The sequence below is a fragment of the Ostrea edulis genome, chromosome 1 (assembly GCF_947568905.1).
Source record: "Ostrea edulis chromosome 1, xbOstEdul1.1, whole genome shotgun sequence".
NCBI lineage: Eukaryota > Metazoa > Mollusca > Bivalvia > Ostreida > Ostreidae > Ostrea > Ostrea edulis.
The window spans coordinates 70,267,698-70,291,862 of record NC_079164.1 but is presented as its reverse complement, the minus strand read 5'-3'; the positions used below and the strand labels follow the sequence as shown (position 1 = coordinate 70,291,862).

The 24,165-nt window shown below is 37.0% G+C and overlaps 1 protein-coding gene and 1 pseudogene across 1 annotated transcript; one reads left to right on the top strand and one right to left on the bottom strand.

Annotated features, from left to right (window-relative positions):
• Positions 1-2,003: 2,003 nt before the first annotated feature.
• On the bottom strand, positions 2,004-5,402 carry LOC125683420 (glyoxylate reductase/hydroxypyruvate reductase-like). Its single transcript, XM_048924558.2, has 3 exons — positions 5,029-5,402; positions 3,555-3,725; positions 2,004-2,939 (listed from the first exon to the last, which is right to left on the bottom strand). Exons 1-3 carry the CDS (start codon positions 5,306-5,308, stop codon positions 2,329-2,331), a joined length of 1,062 nt encoding a protein of 353 aa, XP_048780515.1. The 5' UTR covers positions 5,309-5,402; the 3' UTR covers positions 2,004-2,328.
• Positions 5,403-9,596: 4,194 nt separating this feature from the next.
• On the top strand, positions 9,597-13,678 carry LOC125683523 (zinc finger protein 239-like; annotated as a pseudogene).
• The last annotated feature ends 10,487 nt before the right edge of the window (positions 13,679-24,165 follow it).

Genomic DNA, 24,165 nt, shown 5'->3' with positions numbered 1-24,165 from the left:
AATTGTGGATATGTTGAATTGAAGATATCTTTAATTATATAGTTGCTCTCTCTAAAAGAATTATTGTTCTCAGAATTAAATATATCATTAATTCAATTGAAGAGAGCAATAACTGAATTTATGCGCGCATTAAATCAATTATTGCTCTCATCAAATGAATTAATGCGCGCATCAATTCAATTATTGCTCTCATTTATTGATTTAATGCGCGCATTATATCAATTATTGCTCTCTTCAATTGACTTGCAGCGCGCATCAATTCAATTGTTGATATCATTAATTCATTGGAAGAGATCATTAATTCAATTAAAGCGCGCTTCAATTCAGCTGAAGAATTAATGCTATCATCAATTCAATTAATGCGCGCAATAATTCAGAATTGAAGATATCATTAATTATTTGAAGAGATCTTTAATTAAATTGTTGCGCGCATCAAATGAATTGATGATATCTTCAAATAATTGAAGATATCTTCAATTATTTGAGTTTATGTTAATTTGGCGCTCCATACTTAACGACTATGGTTTCGAACTCCGGCATATGTTTATGAGTGGGCACCGAAACGAGGCTTCCGTACGACGTTACAACAGCTGTGACGCCTTAGAAAGTTACTGATAAAACTCGAAAAACCCTCTGCAACACTCACTTGTCCACCTGGAAGCCGTGACAACCCTCAAGAGAACCCTACCTGGCATCCCACATCATGATTATGCACGTGTCCCACGCTTTCCGTTAGTACTGACATCGAACTTTGCACTTAATTCCAGTTCCACTCAACAAACTTCCAGCAATTTTCTCTCAACAGGACTTATCTCTAACTCATCCTTTCAAAACTGCATTCTTCAGTCCACAAGAAACCTGTTCGCTCAACAGTAAACACCAGTTCGTGGAAGTCGCCATTAAGCCTAACGGATTTAGGTTAAGTTGTGTGTTCACAAATTACTACGCCCATCTCGAAATGACATAGAATGTAGTCCAAGAATAAATCTTTAATTCAAACCCAATGCTTTACATATTTAAATGATAAGGAATGAATATATTATCTTTTCGTTGGATGGAGGTATTCCAAGAAGAAGAAGAAAGACAGAAAACTTTGCATCATGCGCTACGCGCAATGATGCAGTTTTCCGTCTTTTTTCTGTGGAATACCTGCATCCAACGAAAAGATAATATATTCATTCCTTTAATCAATATGCAGCTTGGCACATTTGTGACGGTCACAAATTTTGTCGTCTGATTACATTCACTACGGGGTTCAACCAATGACTGTAAACTTAGTGTAAACAATGATTCCGTATTGAAAATAATTCAATCTCGGACATACACTTGTTAAATAATTTTTATCACCTCAGATATTAAATATATAGATATTTTGTTTTTGATTTGTATGCTATTACAAGCATATCCCTCTTAAAAGATGTAAAGTATGTTGAAAATTGATATTTAACAAATCTTTGTTTTTAGATATTACCGTAACACAGGTCAGCACCGGTGAAAAATTTTCAATATTCAATCTTCATGTTGATATTCTAAAATTGATGTCAAAATGCACTTGGTCCATGGCTGTGCTTTATATTACATTTAAGCATTTTATTACAAAAATGTGGTAATTTTAAGCAAATTCTTGTATTTCATGAAGTTTGGGGCAATATGTCTCGGGTACATCAGTGTAAAATTCCAAAAATTTTACCACCTTGATAAATTATCATATATAGACTATCTTTTATGTAGAAAATAATTTGTCGAAACTTCACGTTCATTTTTTTTACCCGATTTTGATTCTTCGTGGGACTTCTCCTTTTGTAACCCTTCACCTGTAATGGTGACGTCTCCATATGAATGAAAAAATCTCGAGCGGGGACGTTAAACAATATACAAACAACCAATAAACCCATTTCGAATTATTGACCTCTGCACATGTACTCAAAATAGAGTTGTGATTTATTTCAAAACCTATTCAAAAAGTTGAATAGTGCATTATTGTAATACAAAATATGAATTGGAACATTTCATCAATCTTTTATTTAAAGGAAAATAACAAAGCAAACCAAGAAGTACAGTGAAAATTGTCTATACCAGATGTTTTGCAATCCGAAATCTAGTATAAAACATACATTTTTGGGGGGCTTCCAAATTCGAGTTATATCACTGAAAAATACTCTACATTCTGGATGTTGTATAACCCGAAGGTTTTTCGTACCAATGACGTCCGCATTATATTAGACAAGTTTCACTGTGCATATTTCTGTATTCAGCAATATAGGAATGGATTGCTTATAAAATCAATGAATAATATGAAGCTGAATTAAACCTTTTGACATAATAAAGCTACACTTCAGTTCTCCGTAGAACCTCCCCTAATGCCTGGCCCTTGTTTAGAACAGCTACTATATTTTCTGCCGCTATTTCTGCCATCCGATTCCTAGACTCCCACGTATTGCTTCCCATGTGTGGGAGAATGACACAATTCTTTAGAGTAAGTAACGGATGACCAACTGGTAGCGGTTCCGGATCAGTGACGTCAAGACCAGCAGCAGAAATCTGATTGGTTGTCAAAGCTTCAAAGAGATCACTGTGGTTAACAACACCCCCTCTTCCTGTATTGATCAGAATAGCTGAATTTTTCATCTTCTGAAACGTGTCTTTGTTAAATAAGTTCCTTGTTTGCGGGTTGAGATTGCAACAAATACACAAAATATCTGACTCTTTGACCAAATCGTCAAATTCCACGAACTCGCCACCGAATTCGGAGGCGAAGCTCAATTTCTGCACATCATGGTAGATTATTCTCTCCACACCGAACGGTTTCATTCTCTTGGCTACGCCATAACCAATCCGGCCCAATCCCAATATCCCCAGTGTTCGCTTCTTCATTTCCACCCCACATAGCCACATAGGCTTCCACTTCCCCCATTCGCCATTCTTCACTGCATATGCACCTGAGAAGAAATTGGGGAAAACATGAAAATATTGATAACTTTCAACATTTTTGTTTTGGCTTAGTAATCACAATGTAGAACTCAGCCTTTACTGGGCTTAGTGATCACAAACAATGTAGAACTCAGTCTTTACTGGGCTTAGTGATCACAAACAATGTAGAACTCAGTCTTTACTGGGCTTAGTGATCACAAACAATGTAGAACTCAGCCTTTACTGGGCTTAGTGATCACAACGTAGAACTCAGCCTTTACTGGGCTTAGTAAACACAAACAATGTAGAACTCAGCCTTTACTGGGCTTAGTAATCACAAACAATGTAGAACTCAGCCTTTACTGGGCTTAGTAATCACAAACAATGTAGAACTCAGCCTTTACTGGGCTTAGTGATCACAAACGATGTAGAACTCAGCCTTTACTGGGCTTAGTGATCACAAACAATGTAGAACTCAGTCTTTACTGGGCTTAGTGATCACAATGTAGAACTCAGCCTTTACTAAGCGAATGAACGAAATGAAGCGGATCAATCCAGCTGTGGGAGCAAGGCAAGATAATCAATATGATAATTTTAATATGAAATACAATTACTCTAATTAGGGACTTCCGATAGCTCAGTACCTTCTAATAGCCGTCTCGCAGTCAGAAGCACGAGCGACACCGTGAGTTCTGATACGCTGTCTGAGGACACATTCGGAGTGTTGGTCACAGCTATCCCCTTGTCTCGACAAGCCTGGAGGTCAATGTGCTCATAGCCTACGGACATAGTGGACACCACCTGTAAATTGGGCCCTAATCCAAAAGAAATTATGAAGGTATAAAAGTTATTGCATTCTATGTAGACCGGAAAGAAATGGTGATATTCAGATACTGTAAAAAGGATATAAATGAGATACTGTAAAATAAAAATACTGTAAAATAAGTTAACAGATAAATGAGGTACTGTAAAATAACACAGCAGAAAATACAAGATTAAGTCATCCTGTGTCTGTGGTCTGACAGCGGGAGCAGCCTTTACCACTAACTTCCATATACACATAGAAACTCGAGGTGATACTGGAGATCGATCGGGCATATACAGGAGACTTGGGTCCGGGCTGATATTGGAGACTCGGGGTGATATTAAAGATTGGGCTGATATTGAAAATTCGGGCTCATATTATAAACTCTGACCTGGGCTGATATTAAGGACTTTGGTTGATATTAGAGGTTGAGCTGATATTAGAGACTTGGACTGATATTGGAGACTCGGGCTGATATTAGATATTGGGATGATATAATTAGAGACTTGGACTGATATTGGGGACTTGGGCTGATATTAGATATTGGGGTCATATTGGATACTCAAGCTGGTATTGGAGACTCGGGTTCGGATTGATATCGGAGATTCTGGCTGATATTAGAGGTTGGGATGATGTTGATTATAGAGAATCGGGCTGATATTGGAGACTCGGGTCCTTGCTTATATTGGAGACTTGGGCTAGCTGATATTAGAGATTGGGTGATATTAATTGGAGACCCAGGCTGATAGAGGATATGATGTGGAAAAGAGTAACCATGTTCATATTACGCAAGTGTCTGTATTATACAATCAAAACATTCGTGACAGGGGAAAATTATAGCTATACTTGCATTGTTAAAATACATTGTAATAAATCAAAGCCGCCTATATTAATTATAGACTTTAACGAAAACTTATTGCGAATTCCTTCTGATTGCCCGTAGACACGATTCTGCTATTCGAGACAGCGGATTAATTCCGGGAGCATTTCTATTTTACGAGAGACGATGCTGGAATCGATATCGAATAGTGTGGTATTGCGCGTTAAATTTACAACTGTCCTCTACGTGCACAGGCAAGGTCAGAACAAATAAATTATCACGAGAAATGTTTAAAAAGCCACCTCCAAATAGATTACAAAGTTTTACATTAAATATAGCGTACCTGCCGAGTGATCTGACTGCACTGCAAGCTATTTAAAGCATATTTTTGTTCTCTAAATATTATAAAAGTATGGATTCTACAATTATTATAACATTTTTATTAAAATTCGTAACCGTGTTTGATATTTCAAAATAACAATGTTTTGTTTACCTGCATGTTCCAAGACTTCTTTATCAATTCTGTCCGTCAGCATACATAGAATAGCGTCAACTCCCGCGACGTTTTTCAGTAGCTCTTCCCGCGGGATAATATCATCGCTGTCCCAAAAACTGACGTTACAGCAAGGCGTCAAAATCTGCGTCCCGGGGTCGGGAATCCTGCGCGTCACGTACGCCTTGGGTTTCTTGCTCATACTTCTCGTCTGAATGAAATCAACAGAACTGATCGAAGAAATACTATTTATAGTGCGGGCTGCAGGAGAATACAGCATGGTTTGTCACACGTTTATAATATAATTTTGTATTTGGCTGATGTTGGTGGGTCGGTTGTACGTACGTGACGTTATAAATGTTTGATTCTGAGGAAGTTCTCGTTTTTGGGGAGCTGTTTTAAATATTTATATAAAAATATGCGGCATAGACAAGTATGTAGTTCCTGTTTGAATCTGCGCAGATTGCAGGGTAGGTTTAAAACTATTACAAATTATATAACTGTATAGATACAAGTATAAGTGGATATAGAAGCATGTCCTTTGTATATGCAATTCTTAAATCTAACTGCACCTCACACACAGACTCATGAATTGAATGTGTCCTCTACTAATTTTTTGTCAAGTTTACTGGCCCTTCAACACATCAATATACATTGTACGTGATTTCCCGTGGTATACACTCTACAGCAATTTCCCCTCGTATTGAACTTCTCTTCGGAAAAGCGGGCGCGGGTTAAACATTCTCTCCGAAAAATGAGTCCAGCATAGAATTTTTCCCCCAAGAAGAAATAACTGGGTCCTATTTCACTTTGAAAAAATGCTTCAAATCGCAGGCAATTATGTATCGCTTGGGCTCGAATTTACTATTACAGAGTACTCTTTAATAGTTGATTCTAATCCAAACAATAATTATACATGTAATTCCTGTGCTCCAAATAGCAGCTTGCTATTCCCCTTATTCTGTTTCAGTTACCGGCACTATTACTAGAATTTACAAAACAACTTTTGTAGGTCTTTGTCGAATTTTTTTTATTTATATATTTAGCTGAGAAAAAGCATATAAATCTTATGCAATTTTTCCCCCAGATGAATTAACTCATCTTCGTGAAAGTGGGTCCATATTTAAACAACGGTAAAGGGAAATTGTCAAATTGCAAGAAAGACCATCTCTAAAATCATAAAATAAACCATCGTGTAATATGTATAACGGTGTGACCGTTGAACAGAGAGAAGCATGAAATGGTCTCCAGTGATAATCATATTCAGTAAAGTACGGTAAGTTAAAAATTTTTTAGATATTATCTCACTGGTATATATATTTTATTTCTGAAATTCATTTGGCGCTAAACACTCTTCATCTCACCTTCACCTTTCCCGTAGTCTGGGCGACCGTGGGGGCGCCATCGAAGACTTCCTATTCAGACCTAACCAGCTCTTTTCATCTCCGTCTGTTGTTTGATATTCTGAAGGTGTTGCTCAGTTTTAGACCTGCCCACTCTGGAATGATGTCCTCTCATTTCTTCCTCGCCTTCTCCCTCCCTGTACTGTGTCTTGCAAGATTGTCTTGGCAAGTCCTGATGATCTCGAGACGTACCAATACCACCTCAGTTTAACTGTGGTCAAGAGGTCTTCAAGGGTCCGTTACCTTGTCTGATCCTGTTCCTGACTTTTGTGATGTGATCTTTGTAAGAGGTGCGAAAGCATTTCATCTCAGACAAAGGTCTTTATCCTTCTGTCAGTGTCTGCTGTTAGGCTCTATGATTCACAGGCGTGCAAGAATATGGATATGACCAAGGAGCGCACATCAGTCTGATCTTTGAAATGAGCGTAATGCTCCTGAGATATTTGAAGTTGTTGACAGTGGCCAGCCTCTCCTCGCTCATTCTGATGTCAGTGCTGATGCCTTTGGTGTTGTTTGTCATCATTTTGGTCTTTTCCGCGTTGGTCTGAATCCCGTAGACTGTAGATATTTTATCCAAGAGTTCTACAAGGTTTGAAAGTTCCTCTTTTCCTCCTGCAAGGCCGATCCCGTGGGGATCCGGGTTAGAGTAGATCCTCAGTACCCCCTTGCTTGTCGTAAGAGGCGACTAAATGGGGTGGTCCTTCGGATGAGACCGCTAAAACCGAGGCCCCGTGTCACAGCAGGTGTGGCACGATAAAGATCCCTCCCTGCTCAATGGCCATAAGCGCCGAGCATAGGCCTAAATTTTGTAGCCCTTCACCGGCAGTGGTGACGTCTCCATATGAGTGAAATATTCTCGAGAGGGACGTAAACAATATTCAATCAAACAATCAATCAATCTTGCAAGGCCGTCTATGTCATCGGCAAAACATAAGTTGGTCATTGTTCTGCCGTCAATGCTGCCTGTTCCATTGTGGACTTTTAGTGTGTCAGCCATGATCCTCTCCAAAAAGATGTTGAATAAAGATGGGGAAAGCATTCATCCTTGTCTCACTCCTACTGTGGTACTGAACCAGACTCCAATGCTGTTGTTGAAGTAGACTGCACTGGTCGCCTTGTCATAGAGGTGTTCGATGACTCTGATATCAGGTTAGCATTGAAGTTGTACAGCTTCATGGTGGCCCATAATGCTACATGCCATACTCTGTCGATCACAAAGACGTGGTAGAGGTCTCGATGGTGATGGAGGCACCTTTCGCACATTATTCTGAGGTTGAAGATGTGTTCTGTTGTGCTGTGCCCTGTTCTAAAGCCTGCTTTTTCTTCAGCAACGATCTTCTCTGCTTGAGACTTCAACTTATTCAGCAGTATCTTCAGCATGACCTTACTTGGGTGGCATCGAGTTTCTGCATCAGCAGAAAGCCCGTTTGGACCTTGAGCATGGTACCATTACCATGGGAAAAGAGACGGTCCTCATGAAGTTCGGACGTCCCTGGGAGAAACAGAGGACCCAAGTTCCCTTGACTAAGAATGTCCAGGTCTCCGTTGTCTCAGTCATCCTATGTCCCTGTCATTTGGATAGGGAGTTGGAGGGCTTTGTAATCAGCCAGTATATCACGCAGCTGTCGGACATCTTTTAGGTGCTGCATTGCCGGGGAGAGGACTGTGATGGCAAGCATTATCAACGCCTCAGATGAAGAAATGCTATCCCGGGAGGCAATGTGGTAAGATCAGCCTTGGAGGCCGAACCATGAGTACTGGCACCAGATTTAGTCAAGAATGTTTACAGTTTGGCCGACCCCAACATAGAGGCAGAGGTCGAGGTCAACACGTTTATAGAGGAAATTGATTATGTTGCTCCCTTAACTTGCCTGGAAGTTGGACAAATTCAGAGAAGCCCATATCGCACAGTGGGGGATATTTTCCCCTCGAGCCGACTAACATTATGGAGGAAATCAATGTGGTTGAAGTCCCAGTTGTTGGTCCTATTACTCAATGAGGGCATGGTGAAGGCGTTCCGGACGGTCACGGTGCTTCAGTTTGGCATACCTAATTGAAGACCTACGGGTAATTGAAGACCCACGGAAGACTTCCGGAAGACCGCCCCCAAAAATTGTGTAGGTCTTCTGTAGGTCTTCGATCACCTGTAGGTCTTCAATTAGGCAGACCGCCTCAGTTAGCGAGGCGTCTTGGAACGATGTCTCCAGAGAAGTTCTCAGGTTTCCAGATTGGACCCAAGGGGTGGAGTTGGACTTCGAGAGAGATATTGTGGGACATGGCCCATTCAGAACCCATGCAAGTTCGACAGCTCAGGATCACCAGGTTACCCTGGCCCCCGCCTGAGTTCAGAGCTATCGGGAGGTCTCGGCTAGCTAGTTCTGGGGAGTGTTGCCTGACCATTGACAGAACCCGTTTCTTCGTCATTCGAAGAAAGGGGGGGGGGAGTTCTACCCCGGTACTACTTCTTTAGTAATGGATTGTAGAAGAGCGACTTCCCGCAGGACAAAGAGGTTTCGCGGTTATGGAGTGTGATAGACATTCAGCAGGACTTACCGGAAGTTGAAGACCGACAGCAGGCAAAGCAGTTAAGACCATGAGACCAGTGTTTATGTAAAGATATTGTAATAAATACCATAGATACTTCTTTTTTTTTCTTTTTTTTTATGATTTCATAGTTTATTACTCATATTAATACCATCAGTAGTACAATAGCACAGGTACAATGCATTACATTGCAGAAAAAATATAGATACAAATTACAATAGTTTTATGAAATGTTCAATAGCATTTGTTTTCAATGCATAATTACTATACTTTATAACTTTACACCACAAAACTGTACACTTCTTGACATGATTTGATATGCTATATTCAGTTTCTTTAAGATTACTTAGTCTACAAAACATTTTATATTTGTATATCTTCAAAGCAATGAAGGAAATAAAGTTATTAATACTTTTTTTTTTAATTTATAAAACATTCAAGTTTGTTCAGAAGATCTATTAAACAAAATCAAACTTCTCTTTTTAAAACACTTCATGTCTATTATTTGATTTCACAACTGTTTACAATGGAAATTAATCATAAATGCATGCAAAAAAAAAAAAAAATTTAAATTAAAAAAAAAAAAAAAAAAAAAAAGCTACATGTATACAGATATCTAGAATCATCGTCGGAAACCCACGGTTGATTACGCTTCGTTCCTCTCTCCATCACCCGTGGGTCCATTTATTCCCACTCGATTAGTCTCTTGAACTAATCTAAACAATAACAGCATGTAGATTTAGATCTGTGTTCCTATTTTTTTGTCTTTTTTACCATCAAGGTTACAACAGGGCCGTAAATTAACCTTCAATTTGGAGGAGGCAGGAAATTAGGCGGGGGTCTGGGGGCCGCCCAGGCCCCCAGACGCTGAGCACATTTTGTGCACACTGAACACGTTTCGTGCAAAATCCTTGATTCTAGGGCCTTCTAAGATGTTACTTGACTAACTCATTCTAAAAGAAAGATTTGGAATGCTTTTTAAGGGAGGTATCATGTTCTTAGTTATTGGAAACAACATAAATTCTAATGAACTTTAAATTTTTAATTTTTTTTTGGCTCAAAAGTTGGAGGAGGCAGCTGCCTCCTCCGCCTCCATGTAATTTACGGCCCTGTACAATTCTTCCCTAGCAGCATGATTGATTGACTGGGGTTTAAACGCTGTATTGACAATGTTTTATCCATTTTATGGCGGTTAACTAAATAAAATATGATCGGTTTTGAAGAATGTTGGAGCAGCATAGGAATATCAAACAGAATAGATATACAGTATATATGGCATTAGTATCTTTGTGACATTTTGCATCGTTCGTCACCTCGTTTCAGTACTTTTAGTATTGTTTTTGTTGTGGGGTTTTTTTTTTCTTGTGTGTGTTTTTTTTAAATTTTTTTTATAGTTCTTTTTCTTCTTCTTCTTTTCTTTTTTGTTTGTTTGTTTGTTTGGTGTTTTTTTTTTCTTTAATAGCTATATTAGTAAATTTTCGTTCCGTTTCGCACTTTAGCAACAGAAGTGCGACTTCTAATACGGAAAAAAGTGTTCCATTTTTATATATTATACTTCCAGTACAACTTCCGATTATTACATAACAACCTTGATTACGTCGAATGGGACTGTCAGTGTCACAGACTGCTGTGGAGCTGGTCAGCAGAGTGCAAGTATATGACTTTCAATTTGAGTAGCTGAGGAAGTAAGTACAAGGGAGTACAGTGGTTAATTGAGACGATTATTGCAGTTTATTTTCTGTTTATACATGCTCAAGAGTTCGAGAATTTATCAACAATTAATTTAAAGTCTATAAAATTCACTTGATTCATTGATTGACCAAGTCACGGGCAATGTTAGCGATAGCTATGCTAACACATAGCTCATAATAAAATTTCGAACTTACATATTATCTATGAAATTTCCCTTGCACTAATTAAACGCCCAGTAACATCTAAATATCAAAGGGGGATATATGGGGATAACAGTTCTACTGGATCCGCCTATAACGCAGCTAGGTTAAGGGCTTCCATAGTAAAATGAATAATAATCATGGGGTGAAATTGCACCTCAAATTCACAGGTATCATTACACTTGTTACGGTTAAACACCGAAACGTTACTACCCATATATTTACTGTGACTGAGCTACCGTAAATTCTCCTCATGGTAATTTCCCGTGACGTCAGTTGAATATCATGTAACACTTTAATTTTGGAAAACAGATCTTGGATGTAATACGATGGCATCCATGAGTGAATTTGATGCATTGTCAACTATGACGTCACAGCCTACTGCACTACGTTACGTACATCATAGCTAGCAATGCATCAAATACACCTGACTATGTCGAGTGCATGAGATGTTCGAGGAATTCCGATTGATCCGCCTATTGATATAAAGCAGGGAATATAACGCCAGCCAACGTAAACCTTGCATTGTGACATCACATTTACACTCAACTTTTTTCTCTTTCAAATCAAGCAATACGCAAGATCGTAAATACAGAGTTAGCGGAACTCTCTTGTAAAGAAGTCTGGAAAAGTGTGTCGATCTTGGGCATTTTTTGTTTATTCAAAACATGGCATCGGAAGACGATTTAACTTCCATGTGCTTTCCACAATTAAAAGCATTTTTAAATGAAAGGTGTGTAAAAACGTCTGGATACAGGAAAAATTAACTTCTGAATTTAGCTCGTGAAGCTATATATTTTGACGCAAGCTCTTCTCAGCTTTGGGAATTTCCTGGCTGACAGCAGTGGGAAAAATCCACCACATTTCCATTAAACTCTATCAGTTGTGGATATTTCTGCGTATTATGTTTCTTTCTTGAATCATTACTACAGTCTACTGCAATGCAATGATAGTACACCATTGTTAAAATCGGGTGAATCGATCACGAAAAAAGTTGCAGAACTGGTATTATTTACCAACATGCCCAAATTCTTGCATACTCTGGGTCTCGCGAGACTTTGAAAGGGGAAAGTAAAATTTAAAACCAAGACAGAAAAAGTAGTCGCGATCTTGCGTATTAAAAACAATACATCCCATTTGCAATTTAAAAGACAGTTAAAACTAAACAAAATTAACCAATGAATTGAAAGTGGTAAAAAAGTAAGCGTAAATATATCATATATTTTTATTTAAAGAACATCCTGAACTCGTTCATCTATTTAGTCGTATTACTATTTTTCTATTTGATGATTTGCTAAAAACTGTAACAATAATAATCATACCTTTCATTTTTAACAAAGTGAGTGTTTGAAAATTTTACAAATTGCATGTCCGTCTTATATTTTTGCCATTCAAAATTAAAACACGAATAACTGTAGAAGCAACTACAGAAGAAAACAGAATGGCGGCGCTCATATGGATCACAAACTTTTCAGTGAATATATGTAGAGATTATCTCTATTCATTTGCTGATTTTTTCTTTTACATATGTGTTACCTTTAGAGCCTTGCTTCGCTGTTGGGCCAAAGGCCCGTCCGAGCTTTGCTCGGTATTATTTGTATGCCTTAATTTCCACATGGGGTAGACTAGTTGTTTTCTAACTGGTATAGATTTTTGGCTATTACATAATCAATTTGTTGGAGTTAATGGAATTGACTGTATTGTCTTATTTCTATTTTATATTATCAATTCATCTTATGTGTATAACATTCTACAGATAATTCCTTTGTTTATCAGTGTACATGCGTTGTGTCTACTTTCACTTTGATGTTTATTTCTTGGCAATATGGTGTTTACCTTCAATTGTTTTGGCATGTGAATTGAAGTACTGCATCACTGATTGGTTGCATGATGTCTATATCCAATATTGGATGAGGTTTTTTATTTATCAGACCATGATATACAATTACATATAAATGATCTCTGTTTATCTTGTAGATTTCCTGGAGATGGAAACTGCTGACAGGGTGTTAGAAGACATCAAAGAGGAACAAGATGTAAAAAACCAACAGGAGCCACCCCAATTGTTTCCTTGTAAAGTATGTGGAAAGACTTTCAACAACAAAAATTACCTAAAGATTCACAAGAGAATGCATTCTGAGAAGCGCCCTTACAAGTGTGAAGTTTGTGACAAAGCTTTCAAACAGTTGTCTGCTCTCCAACGACACAACAGAATACACACTGGCGAGATGCTATACAAATGTGACTACTGCCAAAAGGAGTTTAATGACCAGTCAAGTATTCAGAGACACATTCGAACGCACACTGGAGAAAAGCCATTTGTCTGTGATGTATGTGGAAAGGCTTTTGTAGAGAATCAACAATTAAGACGACACGTTCTACGCATTCACACCAAAGAGCGCCCATATGTTTGCGAGACCTGTGGAGCTCGCTTTGCTGAGAAAGGGACGCTTAATTGTCATTTGCTTATTCATACTGATGAGAAACCTCATTCCTGTGATCAGTGCGACAAAGCATACCGATCAGCAAGTCACCTTAAACGGCACAAAATATGGGCCCACGAAGACAGAGGAGTCAAGCGAATTCGAAATCCTCTTGTGACATACACTTGTGATGTGTGCTGGAAAATCTTTCATGACAAAAATGATTTTACACGGCACAAAAGAATACACACAAAGGAAAAGCCTTATCAGTGCCCTGTCTGTTATAAGTGGTTTAGTGTGCAATCAAATCGCAACAAGCATTTAAGGACAATGCATTCTGATTCACAGAAATGAATTATTTCTTGACATTGACTGTTTAACAAATTGAAATTGTAACATTGAATACTAATATATTGTATGCAATTTAACTGCTGATATTATATGTTTGTTATCTGGATTGTTAAGGAAAGTATCTGTTGTGGTGTTTTGAAGAAAGTATATATATGAAGAGTATGCTCTGTGTGTTTTGGAGCACATGTGCAGTGGGTTCTATATTTCCCCATTCCACTCCATCAGATCCACAGTACAAGTCTTTCCCCTTGTTTGACAAACTTGCCCTCCACCTATACCCCTTTTCTCCCAACCATACTATTTCCCTCTGTTGCATTCTACAAACAATATTTATTTTGTATTTTAGACATGTAAATTAAATTACATGTAGTTCTTTTCCAAACAGTCACTTGGGCAAAATCTAGATAATCTAAATACAGCCATGCTATCTTCCCTTTACCCTTCTCTTTTTCTCAGAACCATCCAGATTCTCTCTCCATTCCATTCAACTTTTCTCCCTTTTCATGCAACTTCTCTCCCCTTTCTCTCACAACTGCTGTCATGATGTCAATATATATTTATTTTTATTGAGCATCGTTTTATGAAGATTGCATGTTTTATAAGCCTTGTGTATTAATAGGAGTTGGAAATTAGATTTAAAACAGATCCGTACATATATTTAAAGATGCTCAGGTTTTCAAGTTGATGCTGTTCATTGATAAATACTGTTTTTGACATGTGATCATGGTGATCATGACTCCTTTGCTCAGTTCATTATTTTTCAGGTGAAGGCTCCATTGGTATAATTTGTTAAATGTATTCCTTAATTTAAAGTTATGAGTTTATGTGAAATAAACAGTTGTTTTAATGAACAGTGCTATTACTTTTCAGATACTAAATGAATCTTTCATGACGGATCAAAAGATTTAGTAAATATATGCCCATATCTACGGAAGCCGGATTGGCTCATTTTTGAAAAAGTAAAAAAAAAGATCTAATGTGTTATAACAAGTTAGTACCTCGTTATGATGAGTTGGTATCTCATTTTAATGATTTAGTTATCTTGTTAAAACGAGCTAGTTATCTTGTTATACCGATTTAATTATCTCATTATACTGATTTAGTTATCTCATTAGAACAACTTAATTATCTCCTTATAGGCCTTTCCGAAAACGTGAGTTATCTCTCTTTGTATTCTTACATTTAGTGTGAATATGACAACTTCCGGGTAGTAACACAGTCAGACTGCGCATATATAATATATATAGTTATATTAGTATGGGCGCTGTTCAAAATCGAGAACAGTTGAAATCATTTGTACGAGTGAGTTAGAAAATGTTAATGGAAAAAAAGAAGAAGAATTTCTTGATCGAGTCGGGAGTGATTTTCGGGGGGAGGGGGGATTTTAAAAATTAAATTGGAAATCACCCAGACATTCATTTGTTTACATATGTATCCAATAACGACTGACATAATTATTTTGTAGGCAATTTTTTTTATTATAGATATTTAAAACGTCGAGTGTCTGTGGTGAGAAGATCTTGCATACATGTAAAATGCCCCCCCCCCCCCTCTTTTCAAAATAAAAAAAATCAATTAAAATAGGGAATCAACGCTTTCATTGTTTTATCAGGGCTAAATTTATTCCACCACCACCAATCGACTCTTTCAAAAATAAACCAGATTGCAATCATTGGGTAACTTTCTCCAAAGTACCTGGACGTGCAAATCATTTTGTACACTGCAGCATGAAGCTAGGATTGTTAATATTAACTGATATGTTTAAAATGCAGTAAAATAGGTAACTAAATAATATTTTTTATTAATTTTGTTGAATATTGCTAGACTGATATAAATTATTTTTCATAGACCTGTGTCATCCCGGAAGGGGGGGGGGGGGCATATTCTCAAATGTACTCTCTGGGGGATAGGTAAGTTTACCCCCCCCCCCCCCCTAATACAATGCTTTTGACGTCTCTGTATCTTCCCTCTTTTATTCGTTTTAGCCCCCTTGAAATCTACTTGATTATGTATAGGCACGTATCGTGTCATAAAAGAAATTGCAATGACAGACTTAGACACCCCCTTTCGCCACAAATTTACAAAATAATTTGAGTAAAACTCCGAATATTTTACTCAAAATGGCTGTATTTACAGGTACATACTCTTGCCGACTATAAATTCAGGGTGTTCAATTATACGTTATTTTATTTTCAAAACATTGCATGTCAGTTTAAAGATGGTTTGTGACGACGAAATTCTTTATGGTTATACTTGTATTTGAAACTGTATAAAATTTGTGGGCAGACAGCTGGAAATCTGTCAGTGGCCTCTGCTTCATTTACAAGTAGGCCTACAGGCTGGGTTAAATTTTACTCACCAATCGAAGGAGATGAACATTTTCAGAATCCAGATGTGTCAGTCCGACATACCTAGACGTACATCGTGGCAGAACTTTCATCACTGAATGTACTACATTGATATTGAACAAGTAACTTCTGATATCTTATTATAAATCTGACTGTATTAAAACACGGGCTAAAGATCCTGAGGAAATGTATGCAATATATGACATATACTAATTTCAGTTATAAAACACGTGAAATCCTGGAAAATGGGGGGGGGGGGGGTTAGTTAGAATAATCTTACTGCGTCTCGGGACAGGCCCGTCGTAGGAAATTACATCACTTTAATAACGATAGAACATCCTATCGGATAGGAGGGGGGGGGGGGGGTCCTCCTCTACTTACAACATTGATTTTCTATTATTTTTACAGGCAAAGTTGGTTATTTTCACGTGTATGAAGTAAACCTATGCATTGGGATCTTTTATTAACGTTAACATATTTGTTGGCGTGATTACTGTAAAATTATACAGCATTATCTTTGCGGCCTTCTGCACTGTTGATAATGACGCTTCTCGAATATACTACCCGGAAGTCTTAACCTACTGTTACGCAAGCGTACTACGTTCCGGATCAAGGAAAGATAACTCATGTTTTCGGATTGGCCTATAACAAGAACATTTTATCTTGTTAAAACGAGTTAATTTTCTCGTTATAACGTCGGAGTAAGTTATCTCATTACAACGGGTTTTATACACATGTATATCATTATAATGGGTTCATTATCTCGATATAACGAGTTCAGTATCTCATGGAATTTGTATCTACTGATACAAGGGGATCTCATTTTTCCAAAAATTCAACAACCGATTAGAAATTAATAAAATCGGCAAAACTGAAATCATAGAATTATTCATTATATCGTGTGTGGGATAGAAACCCCCCACCGAGTATAGAGATTCACCATCTGGTGATTATGTGAGAAAATAAAATCTCTGGCTTAAAGACGATTATTTTACGATGACTATTATCTAAGACTATTAGTCATCGTTAAGAAATGTTCATTTCTTAATCCAAACAATTGAATTGGTGACGAAGTGTTTTCTTGAATTAAAAAAAGACTGAGTAGTCACGAAGTGATGTATTTATCGTTTTAAAAACTTGTCGAATTGTGCAACAATGCATGGTTTGTCACATTTTGATATTTAAATTGGTATTTCAGCGAAAAATCAGCAAAGCTACAAGCATATTCTATCCCGAATACACATATACATCTAATTAATGTCAATCCACCAATAAATGATACAATCATTCGTCAAGATATACCAGGTAGCAGGCAGATATCTGTATGGCACAGAAAATCATTACTAAATATACTTCATTTTCTGGTACATTGCATCGTTTTTTAGGGGGGAGAAATTGGAATTTGACTTGTCAAAAATTCTTGACACGCATAAAAAATAACTTGGTATCTTCAAAAACCCAATTCGTGGGAGGGGGAATTCAGGGTCTTCATCAGCCAAAACTGCTTCAAATTTCCCCCCACACTTGAAGTACTTAAATCGGGGAAGGGACGCTCATCCTTCGCCACAGGGCTTCAATTTATAAATTTCAGGCATACAGTCTTCTCACCGATATATCTTTATTTGCATATGAAAATGAAAGATAATGTCAAAAAAGGTGGGGGCCAGCTAGTCCCCCCCCCCCCCCCCCCCCTCACAATTCTACCTACCTGCTTTTGAATTGATATTTTCTGCAGATGAAAATGTGGGCCAGCTAGCGCACATCTTCAAATTGGTTTTATTTTTTAAAAAATTTCAATTTCTGGTGGTTAAGAAATCACAGAAAATCCAACATTCATTCAAATACTATCGTATGTACGACTTCTGTCACATATTATATTTTCTTCAGATTAGTATACGTTGATGATTTTTACAACATGTGTATTTTCAAAAACAATTTAAATTAATGTGAAGATGGATTTGAGAACTGCAAGTCGATGAAGAATTTTTTTTTCAATTTCTTTTATACTGATTATTTTTTTTTCATTATTTGTTTCCGTACACATAATTATATCATAGCTACAACTTGTTTTAAACCTAATCATAAATTTCGGGGACAAGAGAAGACCCTGGAACGTTTCCGTAAGTTACTGAGTTATAATGATTTATTTGTCTCTTCGTAACGAGATACTAACTCGTTATAACGATCGACATAACTATCTCATTATAACGAGATACCAATTCGTCATAACGATCGACATAACTATCTCATTATAACGAGATACCAACTCGTTATAACGATCGACATAACTATCTCATTATAACGAGATACCAACTCGTTATAACGATCGACATAACTATCTCATTATAACGAGATACTAACTCGTTATAACGATCGACATAATTATCTCATTATAACGAGGTACTAACTCGTTATAACGAGATAATTAACTCTTTATAACGAGATACTTGCTCGTAATTATAACGAGATAATTAACAAGATAACTATAACGAGATAACCAGCTGTGTTTGTAACATACACTTATTCGATTGACTAACATTGGGACATTATTCTAAAATACCTAATTTTCTCGTAATACACATACAAAGGAAATCTATACATACACCTTATTATTGCATACAGATTTGTTAAGTTTTTATTTATTTATTTATTTTTTAAAATTCAAATGAATCTTTTCGACATCATATGTGAAAACACTATTACCGTTAGTATAAAAAATCGCACAAAGTGTTTGTATATTAAAACAATATTTCCTAAAAGTGATTTTTCTTTCCTGATCAATAACGTGTTTCTAACTTTTCAAAAAAATTTCCGTTTGTATTACGTGAAACACCAAATCTGTTCTCTTTAGAGAAGTGGATAGGCATAGCCTACATCCACATGCCTGTCAACTTCTCTGAAGAGAATACTGTACGTAAACTCCTTCCCCCGTCATTTCTATATACCACGCATCCCTTGAGGGGGCGGGGGGCGGGGACTTTGCCCAAACCCATTCATTTTGTGTAATTTGATTTAAACATTGATCAAGATATTGTGTTTTAACATGCACCTTTCATTGTTGGTATTGTCTTTTTGATGAGGGGATGTTGACAAGTTTCTTCATAATTATCACATCGTCCTACCTTGTGTACGGGGAATACACCGTTCCTGTTTACATCAACAAGTCTTGCACTACTGAAAAGTTTATGTAAATTTCTATTTGTTGTAAAGGAAAATGTGGACCTTACATAGCTTTAATAATTTCATTAGGATATAACTTGGTCTCGTGGTAATGTTCATTTGTTGAATCAATGTTTCTCCACTTTAAACATAGTAATATAAAAATATTTATTCCTGTACATGTTGTTTAATATGCAGTTTTCCAACCTCCTCTCTGTAATGTATGACTGCACATTTATGAGAATAAAGCACAGATTGATTGATTGTCACTTTATTGTTAACTAGTAGTTCTATCGTCTCTGGTTCTGCGGGAAACCTTAAAGTTACATATAACACTTTTAATTCTATTTCAATTTATTGATCACCCAAATCTATATTCATTTTACCTTATTTATTAACAAATATAAGAAAGAGAAAAGTCACATTTGATACGAACATAGATAGATTTCCAAATTAGGGCTCTTTCAGGCATTACAAATACACACGTGATTAGTACACTTACACATAAGTACATACTAATTGCATTTGAAATACAATCCGCGGTATAACATTTCATCATAACACTGGTTTGGCTTGGTATAACAAAATGTGTAGTACTTCATGTTTGTAATTAGAACAACAATAATCACTAACAAAGCAGGGGAGTTCGGTCAACTGTTTGATGGAGAGAAAATGATAATAATTGTAATACTCGCTGCGTCGCAAAATATACCACGTGACAATGCAAGGCACTAATTATTACAACACATCAAAACTGTTTGTAATTAATTAAGAAATATATATTGTGTGCACAAACAGTAATAGTAGATATGTGTTAATCTTCACACTCTCTGTTATGTACATTTAAATGGCATGTCTAGCTAGTTCACAGACAGCACAGTTCCATGATAATTTGTATCAATCATCCAATTTAGCAAAGTTACAACAATGTTTTTGTATAGAATAATATTCATCATAATCTCTCGGCATACAATATAATTTGGACACTCAAAAAGTAGATACTTCCCATCTTCAATAATGTCCTGTAACCGTCTTTTACAGAGCCTTTGATCTCTAGGAATACCCATATGGCGTCTTTCTGTTTGTAAACTGTGGGCAGATGTACGTAACCTACATGTTAATTTCCTCTGTTCAAATGAACGGCAAAGTAAATATTTTTCCAAGTCCAAAATGTGTTTTTATCTTAGCATACAGGTATCTAGTTTACCGTTTTGCGACAGCCGAAGAAGATCCCACCCTTGCAAGTAATATGACTATACTAAAAATGTTTTACATTGTAACTTGAAAGTTCTTGTTTTGCTACAAAAAATACCTTTATCAACATTTATCATTTCTGTGATTTTACTGAAGCATTGAACATACCTGGACGGTATATTGTTACTGCAATCAACTTTACTTTGTAAGTATGCTGCTTTCAGTAATGGAAATGTATGGCATGTCAAACGTTGCAATATTTGATCTTTTCCATTTGTATTGTATAATTTTCCATTTGTATTCTATATTTCCCATTTGCATTGTATAATTTTTCATTTGCATTGTATAATTTCCATTTGTATTGTATAATTTTCCATTTGTATTTTATATTTTCCATTTGTATTGTATATTTTCCATTTGTATTATATATTTTTTTCGTTTGCATTGTATAATTTCCATTTGCGTTACAAAATCTTTCATTTGTATTGCATCCGAGGGATTGTTTATTTTGATTTGTTACGAAGGATTTCATTAGTTTAGGTCCCACTTATATTTAGCCGTCACCAGCTGCAGGTGACGTACCACAAATAGACTTACTATGCTACATGGACGCGCACAGTGGCGTAACAGTGGGGGTTCTTTAACGTGTCAACGCCTGTCCCAACACGGGATGTCTGCTTTTAAGGTCACATTATCCGAAAGATCTGTGATTCTCACTTTTAGATAGCAATGCGTATGGGAAAGTATTAACTGGTTTGATGCAGCCATGACACGAGTAGAACTCGAACATGCGACATCACGATTACGAACCAAAGGGTATATCACTGAACTACCGCGATCGGTTCCATATAAGGACTAGTTGAACATACATGTAGCTAGCAATGAGGAATCTTGCGCCGGGAGACCCCCCCCCCCTTCCCTTCACAAATATATTTTATATATAGAAGCATGCATGTACGTTTTATTTTGTCAGAACGCACTTGTTCCAGGGGACTTTCAGGGGCGAATCCAGGAATTGCGGTTACGGGGGCGCCACTTTGAGGCAGGGGGTCTGGGGGCCGCCTTCAGGCGGCCCCAGTGGGTCCAGGGCGAAGCCCTGGTAGGGGTCCAGAGGGCGAAGCCAGGGCTTGAAATATGTCATTTTTAATAAAGTGTTAGTAAAATGACGCAAATTTTAAGGGTTTCTGGAAAAATTAAGTTTTCTCAATAAAGTAATTCAAGAAATCAAAAGATTTTGTCATTTATTTCTCCGGAAATGGAAGAATTTATTGCTTCTTTTATCGTTTAATACATTTTTCTAAACAAGATGCCAAGATTTACCTTAAATTTGAAAATGGAGGGGGGGGGGGGGGCGCCGACTGCGCCCCCTCTTAAATCCGCCCTCCCCCTGCACCCCCCCCCCCCCCCCACCAAGGCTTTGCACTTGGACTCACTAGGAATCTTAAGACAATCCCCAGCCATCCAGCAGTTTACTGCATCCTTTAGTTCAAAATTATCTAGATCAGCCAGTGGTTAAATAGGAGACTAGTTTGAATATGCTCATCATATTAGACGCATAAAAGCGATCAATTAATTGGGGGTGGGGGTGGGGTTACGCCATTACACTTAGCAAATACGGTACATTCCTGCGAAACGTGGCTCCTGAACTTTACCTCTTCAACATCTCGCGCATTACCAAATTTGATAAACGATAACTTAGATTAATCCATTGAATAGTTGTAACAAACCAAACTCGATGTTAACAATTGGTGGGGATCCAAGGGCCGAATTAAGTCCCCCGAATCTACTGAATTCTGACTAAATAAAAATGTGCATGGTTTTCTGAACAGTTCTTCTTTTTTTTTTTTAAATGATCGGAGGGGGGGGGGGGTCGCCATTACTAGAGCTAGCTACGTATTTTCAAAAATAACTAGTCCTGCATGGACCTGATCGCGGTAGCTCAGTAATATATCGCTTGGTTTGTGGGCGAGAGGTCGTGAGGTCGAGAACCGTTACTGTCATTGCCGCATCAAACCTTTGACATAAACAAAGACAGTGATTGCTCCTTTGCCAAACACTCGGCATTTAAAAGTGAGAATCACGGGTCTTTCCGTAGTGAACTTAAAAACAGATATTCCGTATCGCTGCACAGCAGTTGGCACGATAGAGAACCGTGATTTCTACGGTCATGTGTGCTAAGCACGTCTACAGATGTGGTGCATCAATGACGTTAACTAATGAAATCCTTCGTAACAAATCAAAATAAACAATAAGCAAATGGAAAATATAGAATACAAATGGAAAATTATACAATACAAATGGAAAATATAGAATACAAATGGAAATTATACAATGCAAATGGAAAATATAGAATACAAATGGAAAATTATACAATACAAATGGAAAAGATCAAATATTGCAACGTTTGACATGCCATAGGAAATGAAGTGTCTAGGTTTTCTAATCTATGTGCATAATTAAAAATATCATTTTATGATATCAAACTGGGGAGGAAGCATGTCGTTTATTCACAAGTGCTTCTCGTCGATTTTGGTTTGCGACGATGACCAAGTTCAGATAGTGTGGAGAAATAAGGTACACTCTTTCTATGCAACCCTAAAATATTTCTGCAGAATTTCATGTGGAAATTCTGACACTTTAATAAAGTAAAATAGGTTTTATGGTATGATCAAATACATAAAGAGATGCTTTAAAACTTGGTTGTAATGACAACAATTCTTTCTGTACCTTAAAAAATTCTTTCAATGCTCTTTTATACAGGTCTTTCTGAGCATACAAAAAACACACATTCTAAAGCATGGTAAAATATATTTATTTTAATAAAACGATCTGCTTTCTTAAATATGAGAACTTTGGTTTTAGCTATATTCACTTGCAGACACCAATCATTGCAGCACTGTAGCTTACCTAATTTAGACTGAAGACCTGTTGCTGTTTGGGATAACATTAGGAGCATACTACCTTATCATTCAGTATAATAGGATTAGGAGTATATCTTCAATGTATTACGGCAAGTCATTGATAAATATTGTAAATTTTGCAAGTCATTGTCAGATGAATAACTTGGGACTTAGATCATCACCCTGTTGTACACCGAGTTTAATGTCAAAGTATTCAGTATGAGATTAAAAAAAAAAAATTAACTCAAGATTTGCTTTGACTGTACGTACCTTTAATAAGATTGTAAAACTTGGTTCCAATGCATAATTTTGAAAGTTTGCATTTTAAGCAAGAATGAATAATAGAGTTAAACACTAAATACGAAAGTCAACAATTAAAGCAACTTCCTTATTTGTTATTACAATAAGTTTCGATGATATTAATACAATGTATAAACATATGATCTGGAGTTCTTGTAGATCTAGTAAACCTAAGATAACAGTCACTTATCATATTATGTTTAGAGAAAAATACATATCATATATCAAAACAGGTGCCAAGTCAACCAAAACAAGTGCCGAGTTGATCAGATTCTGATGCCGAATTCACTATAGGCCTACGGCTAGGTGCCGAGTTATAGTGCTGAATTCACTTTTTCTTTGAACAGCATCTCAGGTGCTGAATTTAGCAGGTGCCTAATTGACTTTTAACCCCTACCCCCTTTCGTTTAACATTTAAAAAATGGTAATTTTGTACCATTTGGGAGGGAGGATTTAATATTTTCTTAGGTCGCCCTTCTCCTAGCCTGGTGCCCTGGCCTTCCCATAATGCTCCGCAAATGAAGTTTGCGGAACATTATGGGAAGATCAGGGCACCAGGTTAGCCCTTTTCCTTGACAATTTCCTTGGTTGGCCTAGACGAGTTTTATACGTAAGATTTGTTT